At 46.6% G+C, this 10,841-nt stretch overlaps 1 protein-coding gene across 3 annotated transcripts in view; it reads left to right on the plus strand.

The window, feature by feature from the left end:
- The window catches only part of LOC109886741 (partitioning defective 3 homolog B), a 174,008-nt gene that overhangs the window by 116,989 nt on the left and 46,178 nt on the right, over positions 1-10,841 (plus strand). For all 3 annotated transcript variants that reach the window (XM_031801812.1, XM_031801829.1, XM_031801822.1), the window contains one exon: positions 4,163-4,242. In XM_031801812.1, the coding sequence (XP_031657672.1) occupies positions 4,163-4,242 (80 nt within the window). The remainder of the gene's footprint in view (positions 1-4,162; positions 4,243-10,841) is intronic.

A 10,841-nucleotide genomic window follows, 5' to 3' on the forward strand; every position in this document is an offset into this window, starting at 1 on the left:
CAATATAGTGTACTTATTTTACCCAGGGACCACTTGGATCTCTTGTCAAAAAAGTAGTGCACTTTATCAGGAATAGGGTTCCATTTTAGCCAACCAATCAAATGGACCATCTCCTGTTTGTGTTGTTTCTTTTCGTGTGTGACCAACAACCAACCCTAAATAATTCCCTCTAGTACTTTACCTTAAGAGCGTCCGGGCCTCGAGGTTTCCGTCCTTCAAGGTTAACGAGCAGGTCATTATTGACTGAATACGTGTATATTTCATATACGCTATTACGTTAAAATACATACTTTAGTTGTGTTTTAATGAAGGCCTTGGGGAACATTTAGAATAACATTTTATTTGTATTATAAAAATAAAAAAACACAATAGTATTTTATGTTACTGTAAAAACACAATAGTATTTTATGTTACTGTAAAAACACAATAGTATTTTACGTTACTGTAAAAACACAATAGTATGTTACGTTACTGTAAAAACACAATAGTATGTTACGTTACTGTAAAAACACAATAGTATGTTACGTTACTGTAAAAACACAATAGTATTTTACGTTACTGTAAAAACACAATAGTATGTTAAGTTACTGTAAAAACACAATAGTATGTTACGTTACTGTAAAAACACAATAGTATTTTACGTTACTGTAAAAACACAATAGTATTTTACGTTACTGTAAAAACACAATAGTATTTTATGTTACTGTAAAAACACGATAGTATTTTACGTTACTGTAAAAACACGATAGTATTTTTATGTTACTGTAAAAACACAAATTCAATTTGTGCGACACTTTTGTTACAACTGTGAAACAGAAAGGCTAGGCGTAGGAATACGGTAACACCTTATTATGAGGGGTTTCTTTAAATGTATTCTAAATTACCCCAACCACCCCACATGGGCAAAATAATCAAATGATGAAAACATCAGTAGTTTAAATGATTGTCAGTTCGTGCTTGTGTGAGTCTTCACACGATGGTGTTAGTTGGTGTTAGCTGCTTTCCCTTTGTCCTATCAGTTGACACGTGTTGAGTCTTCACACGATGGCGTTAGTTGGTGTTAGCTGCATTCCCTTTGTCCTATCAGTTGACACGTGTTGAGTCTTCACACGATGGCGTTAGTTGGTGTTAGCAGCTTTCCCTTTGTCCTATCAGTTGACACGTGTTGAGTCTTCACACGATGGCGTTAGTTGGTGTTAGCAGCTTTCCCTTTGTCCTATCAGTTGACACGTGTTGTCGTAACTGTAATTTGGCTGATACACTTTGACGTACCTTTCTTTGGTTGTAGACCGTAATAGTCTCCGGTTTCCTCTTTATTGTGTCGCTGTTCAACGGCTGTGCAGGAGCCTTATCTTGCTCAGAGGGAGGGAGCTCCCGTCTCACTTTGTTCATGGTGCCAGACAGACTTGTTTTCTTTGCAAGCAATTTCTTTTCTCGCCAAAATGACAGTTGAAGTGAATAAATTGTCTGTGGTGATAATTGCTCCCCCTTGGCCAACGTTCCACAAGCCTCATCACCACGCTCCCTGTAGCTGTGCAGCGACGCTCTCCATCCAACCTGACAGAGCTTGAGAGGATCTGCAGAGAAGAACAGGAGAAACTCCCCAAATACAGGTGTACCAAGCTTGTAGAGTCATACCCAGGAAGACTAGAGGCTGTAATCACTGCCAAATACGCTTAAAGTACAAAGTACTGAGAAAAGGGTCTGAATACTTTCTGAATGCACTGTACACACACTGTACACACACTGTACACACACTGTACACACACTGTACACACACATTACACACACTGTACACACCCTGTACACACACTGCACACACACTGTACACACACTGTACACACACATTACACACACTGTACACACACTGTACACACACATTACACACACTGTACACACACTGTACACACACATTACACACACTGTACACACCCTGTACACACACTGTACACACACTGTACACACACTGTACACACACTGTACACACACATTACACACACTGTACACACACATTACACACACTGTACACACACTGTACACACACTGTACACACACATTACACACAATGTACACACACTGTACACACACTGTACACACACATTACACACACTGTACACACACATTACACACACATTACACACACTGTACACACACTGTACACACACTGTACACAAACTGTACACACACATTACACACACTGTACACACACTGTACACACACTGTACACATACATTACACACACTGTACACACACTGTACACACACAGTACACACACAGTACACACACAGTACACACATTACACACACTGTACACACAGTACACACACTGTACACACAGTACACACACTGTACACACACAGTACACACACAGTACACACAGGACACACAGTGCACACACTGTACACACACTACACACATTACACACACAGTACACACACTGTACACACAGTACACACACTGTACACACACTACACACATTACACACACAGTACACACACAGTACACACAGTACACACAGTACACACACAGTACACACACAGTACACACACTGTTCACACACTGTTCACACAGTACACACACAGTACACACAGTACACACACAGTACACACAGTACACACAGTACACACACAGTGCACACACAGTGCACACACAGTACACACACAGTACACACACAGTACACACACTGTATACACAGTACACATATAGTACACACAGTACACACAGTACACACAGTACACACACAGTGCACACACAGTACACACACAGTACACACACTGTATACACAGTACACACACAGTACACACAGTACACACACAGTACACACAGTGCACACACAGTGCACACACAGTACATACACAGTACACACACTGTATACACAGTACACACAAACACACAGTACACACAGTACACACACTGTACACACTGTACACACACTGTATACACAGTACACACACACACACAGTACACACACTGTATACGCACACACACACACACACACAGTACACACACTGTACACATAGTACACACACACATTATGTTATGTTATGGTTGGATCACTGAAGTGTTAATATGTTATGTTATGGTTGGATCACTGGAGTGTTAATATGTTATGGTTGGATCACTGGAGTGTTAATATGTTATGGTTGGATCACTGAAGTGTTAATATGTTATGTTATGGTTGGATCACTGGAGTGTTAATATGTTATGGTTGGATCACTGGAGTGTTAATATGTTATGGTTGGATCACTGAAGTGTTAATATGTTATGTTATGGTTGGATCACTGGAGTGTTAATATGTTATGGTTGGGTCACTGAAGTGTTAATATGTTATGGTTGGATCACTGGAGTGTTAATATGTTATGGTTGGATCACTGGAGTGTTAATATGTTATGGTTGGATCACTGGAGTGTTAATATGTTATGGTTGGATCACTGGAGTGTTAATATTTTATGGTTGGATCACTGAAGTGTTAATATGTTATGGTTGGATCACTGGAGTGTTAATATGTTATGGTTGGATCACTGGAGTGTTAATATGTTATGTTATGGTTGGATCACTGGAGTGTTGATATGTTATGTTATGGTTGTATCACTGGAGTGTTAATATGTTATGGTTGGATCACTGGAGTGTTAATATGTTATGGTTGGATCACTGAAGTGTTAATATGTTATGGTTGGATCACTGGAGTGTTAATATGTTATGGTTGGATCACTGAAGTGTTAATATGTTATGTTATGGTTGGATCACTGGAGTGTTAATATGTTATGTTATGGTTGGACCACTGGAGTGTTGATATGTTATGTTATGGTTGGATCACTGGAGTGTTAATATGTTATGGTTGGATCACTGGAGTGTTAATATGTTATGGTTGGGTCACGGGAGTGTTAATATGTTATGTTATGGTTGGATCACTGGAGTGTTAATATGTTATGGTTGGATCACTGGAGTGTTAATATGTTATGGTTGGATCACTGGAGTGTTAATATGTTATGGTTGGATCACTGGAGTGTTAATATGTTATGGTTGGATCACTGAAGTGTTAATATGTTATGGTTGGGTCACTGGAGTGTTAATATGCTATGTTATGGTTGGACCACTGGAGTGTTGATATGTTATGTTATGGTTGGATCACTGGAGTGTTGATATGTTGTTATTCCCTACAGGGGGTGAACCATGGACTGGACAAGACAGGAGGACACAGAGCTGATGTCTCGACTACCAAACTCAACACATTCTCTCTCAGGTAAGACGTGTGTGTGTGTGTGTGTGTGTGTGTGTGTGTGTGTGTGTGTGTGTGTGTGTGTGTGTGTGTGTGTGTGTACCTGCGTGTGTGTTCTTGTACTGTGTTGATGTTCCATTTTCTGTCCTATATAATTAACTAAGTATTATAATTCAGCATGAAGCTCTGCTCTCCAATGAGAAGATCAAGGCTGAGCCAAATTTGCATATCAAGTGATTTTTTTAAATTTAGAAATGTAAAAAAACCATTTAGCATGTGCCCTTATCCAGAGCGACTTACGGTGAGTGTGTACATACTAGCCATACTAGTCGTAGAGTAGCATCAATCTTGATCCAATACTGCGTCTACTAGCTGGTCACACATCACTAGTCCAGTAGTGGTCTGTAGTAAACTGTGTTATTTATTTAGACATACAGACAGAATGACAGGATGAGAGACGGGCAGGCAGCGAGGGATGAGAGAGGGGCAGGGAATGAGGGATGAGAGAGGGGCAGGGAATGAGGGATGAGAGAGGGGCAGGGAGCGAGGGATGAGAGAGGGGCAGGGAGCGAGGGATGAGAGAGGGGCAGGGAGCGAGGGATGAGAGAGGGGCAGGGAATGAGGGATGAGAGAGGGGCAGGGAATGAGGAATGAGAGAGGGGCAGGGAGTGAGGGATGAGAGAGGGGCAGGGAGCGAGGGATGAGAGAGGGGCAGGGAGCGAGGGATGAGAGAGGGGCAGGGAGCGAGGGATGAGAGAGGGGCAGGGAGTGAGGGATGAGAGAGGGGCAGGGAGTGAGGGATGAGAGAGTGGCAGGGAGCGAGGGATGAGAGACGGGCAGGGAGCGAGGGAAGAGAGAGGGGCAGGGAGTGAGGGATGAGAGATGGGCAGGGAGCGAGGGATGAGAGAGACGGACAGGGAGCGAGGGATGAGAGAGACGGACAGGGAGCGAGGAATGAGAGAGACGGACAGGGAGCGAGGGATGAGAGAGACGGGCAAGGAGCGAGGGATGAGAGACGGGCAGGGAGCGAGGGATGAGAGAGACGGGAGAGAGACACACACACACACACACACACACACACACACACACACACACACAGACACATCATGTCCCACTACAGGACTAGGGGGGATGTTAGCTCCCCACTACAGGACTAGGGGGGGATGTTAGCTCCCCACTACAGGACTAGGGGGGGATGTTAGCTCCCCACTACAGGACTAGGGGGGGATGTTAGCTCCCCACTACAGGACTAGGGGGATGTTAGCTCCCCACTACAGGACTAGGGGGGATGTTAGCTCCCCACTACAGGACTAGGGGGGATGTTAGCTCCCCACTACAGGACTAGGGGGGGATGTTAGCTCCCCACTACAGGACTAGGGGGGATGTTAGCTCCCTTGCTGACTAGCGGACTGACGGGACTTTCTCAGCCGTTACATCAATCCACTGTGGCGTTCAGTCAGCGAATCACCTCTCTGTGTGTGTTAATATACCCAGCATCACCTCTCTGTGTGTGTTAATACACCCAGCATCACCTCTCTGTGTGTGTTAATTTACCCAGCATCACCTCTGTGTGTGTGTGTTAATAAACCCAGCATCACCTCTCTGTGTGTGTTAATTTACCCAGCACCACCTCTGTGTGTGTGTGTTAATAAACCCAGCATCACCTCTCTGTGTGTGTTAATATACCCAGCATCACCTCTCTGTGTGTGTGTGTTAATAAACCCAGCATCACCTCTCTGTGTGTGTGTGTTAATATACCCAGCATCACCTCTCTGTGTGTGTTAATATACCCAGCATGACCTCTCTGTGTGTGTGTGTTAATACACCCAGCATCACCTCTGTGTGTGTGTGTGTGTTAATAGACCCAGCATCACCTCTCTGTGTGTGTTAATAGACCCAGCATCACCTCTCTGTGTGTGTTAATAGACCCAGCATCACCTCTCTGTGTGTGTTAATAGACCCAGCATCACCTCTCTGTGTGTGTTAATAGACCCAGCATCACCTCTCTGTGTGTGTTAATAGACTCAGCATCACCTCTCTATAATGATCACAACCCCCTCCCCTGTAGTTCTGGTATAATGATCACATCCCCCTCCCCTGTAGTTCTGGTGTTGGGTATAATGATCACATCCCCCTCCCCTGTAGTTCTGGTATAATGATCACATCCCCCTCCCCTGTAGTTCTGGTATAATGATCACATCCCCCTCCCCTGTAGTTCTGGTGTTGGGGTATAATGATCACATCCCCCTCCCCTGTAGTTCTGGTATAATGATCACATCCCCCTCCCCTGTAGTTCTGGTATAATGATCACATCCCCCTCCCCTGTAGTTCTGGTGTTGGGGTATAATGATCACATCCCCCTCCCCTGTAGTTCTGGTGTTGGGTATAATGATCACATCCCCCTCCCCTGTAGTTCTGGTATAATGATCACATCCCCCTCCCCTGTAGTTCTGGTATAATGATCACATCCCCCTCCCCTGTAGTACTGGTATAATGATCACATCCCCCTCCCCTGTAGTTCTGGTGTTGGGTATAATGATCACAACCCCCTCCCCTCTAGTTCTGGTATAATGATCACATCCCCCTCCCCTGTATTTCTGGTGTTGGGTAGAATGATCACATCCCCCTCCCCTGTAGTTCTGGTGTTGGGTATAATGATCACAACTCCCTCCCCTGTAGTTCTGGTATAACGATCACAACCCCCCCCCCCCCTGTAGTTCTGGTTTAATGATCACAACCCCCTCCCCTGTAGTTCTGGTATAACGATCACAACCCTCCCCCCCTGTGGTTCTGGTATAATGATCACAACCCCCTCCCCTGTAGTTCTTGTATAATGATCACAACCCCCTCCCCTGTAGTTCTGGTATAATGATCACATCCCCCTCCCCTGTAGTTCTGGTGTTGGGTAGAATGATCACAACCCCCTCCCCTCTAGTTCTGGTATAATGATCACATCCCCCTCCCCTGTATTTCTGGTGTTGGGTAGAATGATCACATCCCCCTCCCCTGTAGTTCTGGTGTTGGGTAGAATGATCACAGCCCCCTCCCCTGTAGTTCTGGTGTTGGGTAGAATGATCAAAACCCCCTCCCCTGTAGTTCTGGTATAATGATCACATCCCCCTCCCCTGTAGTTCTGGTGTTGGGTATAATGATCACATCCCCATCCCCTGTAGTTCTGGTATAATGATCACATCCCCCTCCCCTGTAGTTCTGGTATAAGGATCACATCCCCCTCCCCTGTAGTTCTGATGTTGGGGTATCATGATCACATCCCCCTCCCCTGTAGTTCTGGTATAATTATCACATCCCCCTCCCCTGTAGTTCTGGTGTTGGGTAGAATGATCACATCCCCCTCCCCTGTAGTTCTGGTGTTGGGTAGAATGATCACAACCCCCTCCCCTGTAGTTCTGGTGTTGGGTAGAATGATCACAACCCCCTCCCCTCTAGTTCTGGTATAATGATCACATCCCCCTCCCCTGTAGTTCTGGTGTTGGGTATAATGATCACAACCCCCTCCCCTGTATTTCTGGTGTTGGGGTATAATGATCACAACCCCCTCCCCTGTAGTTCTGGTGTTGGGGTATAATGATCACAACCCCCTCCCCTGTAGTTCTGGTAGAATGATCACAACCCCCTCCCCTCTAGTTCTGGTATAATGATCACATCCCCCTCCCCTGTAGTTCTGGTGTTGGGTATAATGATCACAACCCCCTCCCCTGTATTTCTGGTGTTGGGTAGAATGATCACATCCCCCTCCCCTGTAGTTCTGGTGTTGGGTAGAATGATCACAGCCCCCTCCCCTGTAGTTCTGGTGTTGGGTAGAATGACCAAAACCCCCTCCCCTGTAGTTCTGGTATAATGATCACATCCCCCTCCCCTGTAGTTCTGGTGTTGGGTATAATGATCACATCCCCATCCCCTGTAGTTCTGGTATAAGGATCACATCCCCCTCCCCTGTAGTTCTGATGTTGGGGTATAATGGTATAATGATCACAACCCCCTCCCCTGTAGTTCTGGTGTTGGGGTATAATGATCACAACCCCCTCCCCTGTAGTTCTGGTAGAATGATCACAACCCCCTCCCCTCTAGTTCTGGTATAATGATCACATCCCCCTCCCCTGTAGTTCTGGTGTTGGGTATAATGATCACAACCCCCTCCCCTGTATTTCTGGTGTTGGGTAGAATGATCACATCCCCCTCCCCTGTAGTTCTGGTGTTGGGTAGAATGATCACAGCCCCCTCCCCTGTAGTTCTGGTGTTGGGTAGAATGACCAAAACCCCCTCCCCTGTAGTTCTGGTATAATGATCACATCCCCCTCCCCTGTAGTTCTGGTGTTGGGTATAATGATCACATCCCCATCCCCTGTAGTTCTGGTATAAGGATCACATCCCCCTCCCCTGTAGTTCTGATGTTGGGGTATAATGATCACATCCCCCTCCCCTGTAGTTCTGGTATAATTATCACATCCCCCTCCCCTGTAGTTCTGGTGTTGGGTAGAATGATCACAACCCCCTCCCCTGTAGTTCTGGTGTTGGGTAGAATGATCACAACCCCCTCCCCTGTAGTTTTGGTATAATGATCAGAACCCCCCCCCCCCCCCCCCTGTAGTTCTGGTGTTGGGTAGAATGATCACATCCGCCTCCCCTGTAGTTCTGGTGTTGGGGTATAATGATCACAACCCCCTCCCCTGTAGTTCTGGTGTTGGGGTATAATGATCACAACCCCCTCCCCTGTAGTTCTGGTGTTGGGTAGAATGATCACATCCCCCTCCCCTGTAGTTCTGGTGTTGGGGTATAATGATCACAACCCCCTCCCCTGTAGTTCTGGTGTTGGGTAGAATGATCACAACCCCCTCTCCTGTATTTCTGGTGTTGGGGTATAATGATCACAACCCCCTCCCCTGTAGTTCTGGTATAACGATCACAACCCCCCCCCCCCCCCCCCTGTAGTTCTGGTATAATGATCAGAACCCCCCCCCCCCCTGTAGTTCTGGTGTTGGGTAGAATGATCACATCCGCCTCCCCTGTAGTTCTGGTGTTGGGGTATAATGATCACAACCCCCTCCCCTGTAGTTCTGGTGTTGGGGTATAATGATCACAACCCCCTCCCCTGTAGTTCTGGTGTTGGGTAGAATGATCACATCCCCCTCCCCTGTAGTTCTGGTGTTGGGGTATAATGATCACAACCCCCTCCCCTGTAGTTCTGGTGTTGGGTAGAATGATCACAACCCCCTCTCCTGTAGTTCTGGTGTTGGGGTATAATGATCACAACCCCCTCCCCTGTAGTTCTGGTGTTGGGGTATAATGATCACAACGCCCTCCCCTGTAGTTCTGGTGTTGGGGTATGATGATCACAACCCCCTCCCCTGTAGTTCTGGTAAAACGATCACAACCCCCCCCCCCCCCCCCCCCTGTAGTTCTGGTATAATGATCACATCCCCCTCCCCTGTAGTTCTGGTGTTGGGTATAATGATCACAACTCCCTCCCCTGTAGTTCTGGTATAACGATCACAACCCCCCCCCCCCCCTGTAGTTCTGGTATAATGATCACAACCCCCTCCCCTGTAGTTCTGGTATAACGATCACAACCCTCCCCCCCTGTAGTTCTGGTATAATGATCACAACCCCCTCCCCTGTAGTTCTTGTATAATGATCACAACCCCCTCCCCTGTAGTTCTGGTATAATGATCACATCCCCCTCCCCTGTAGTTCTGGTGTTGGGTAGAATGATCACAGCCCCCTCCCCTGTAGTTCTGGTGTTGGGTAGAATGATCACAACCCCCTCCCCTGTAGTTCTGGTATAATGATCACATCCCCCTCCCCTGTAGTTCTGGTGTTGGGTATAATGATCACATCCCCATCCCCTGTAGTTCTGGTATAATGATCACATCCCCCTCCCCTGTAGTTCTGATGTTGGGGTATAATGATCACATCCCCCTCCCCTGTAGTTCTGGTATAATTATCACATCCCCCTCCCCTGTAGTTCTGGTGTTGGGTAGAATGATCACAACCCCCTCCCCTGTAGTTCTGGTGTTGGGTAGAATGATCACAACCCCCTCCCCTGTAGTTCTGGTGTTGGGTAGAATGATCACAACCCCTCCCCTGTAGTTCTGGTGTTGGGTAGAATGCTCACAACCCCCTCCCCTCTAGTTCTGGTATAATGATCACATCCCCCTCCCCTGTAGTTCTGGTGTTGGGTATAATGATCACAACCCCCTCCCCTGCATTTCTGGTGTTGGGGTATAATGATCACAACCCCCTCCCCTGTAGTTCTGGTGTTGGGGTATAATGATCACAACCCCCTCCCCTGTAGTTCTGGTGTTGGGTAGAATGATCACAACCCCCTCCCCTGTAGTTCTGGTGTTGGGGTATAATGATCACAACCCCCCCCCCCCCCCCCTGTAGTTCTGGTATAATGATCACAACCCCCTCCCCTGTAGTTCTGGTATAATGATCACAACCCCCTCCCCTGTAGTTCTGGTATAATGATCACAGCCCCCTCCCCTGTAGTTCTGGTGTTGGGTAGAATAATCACATCCCCCTCCCCTGTTACTCTACTCAACCCAACTCCAACCCTCATCTCATCTGTGTATATATGAATACATCTCTATCCCCCTCTCCTC

The sequence above is a fragment of the Oncorhynchus kisutch genome, linkage group LG2, assembly GCF_002021735.2.
Source record: "Oncorhynchus kisutch isolate 150728-3 linkage group LG2, Okis_V2, whole genome shotgun sequence".
Taxonomy (NCBI): Eukaryota; Metazoa; Chordata; class Actinopteri; order Salmoniformes; family Salmonidae; genus Oncorhynchus; species Oncorhynchus kisutch.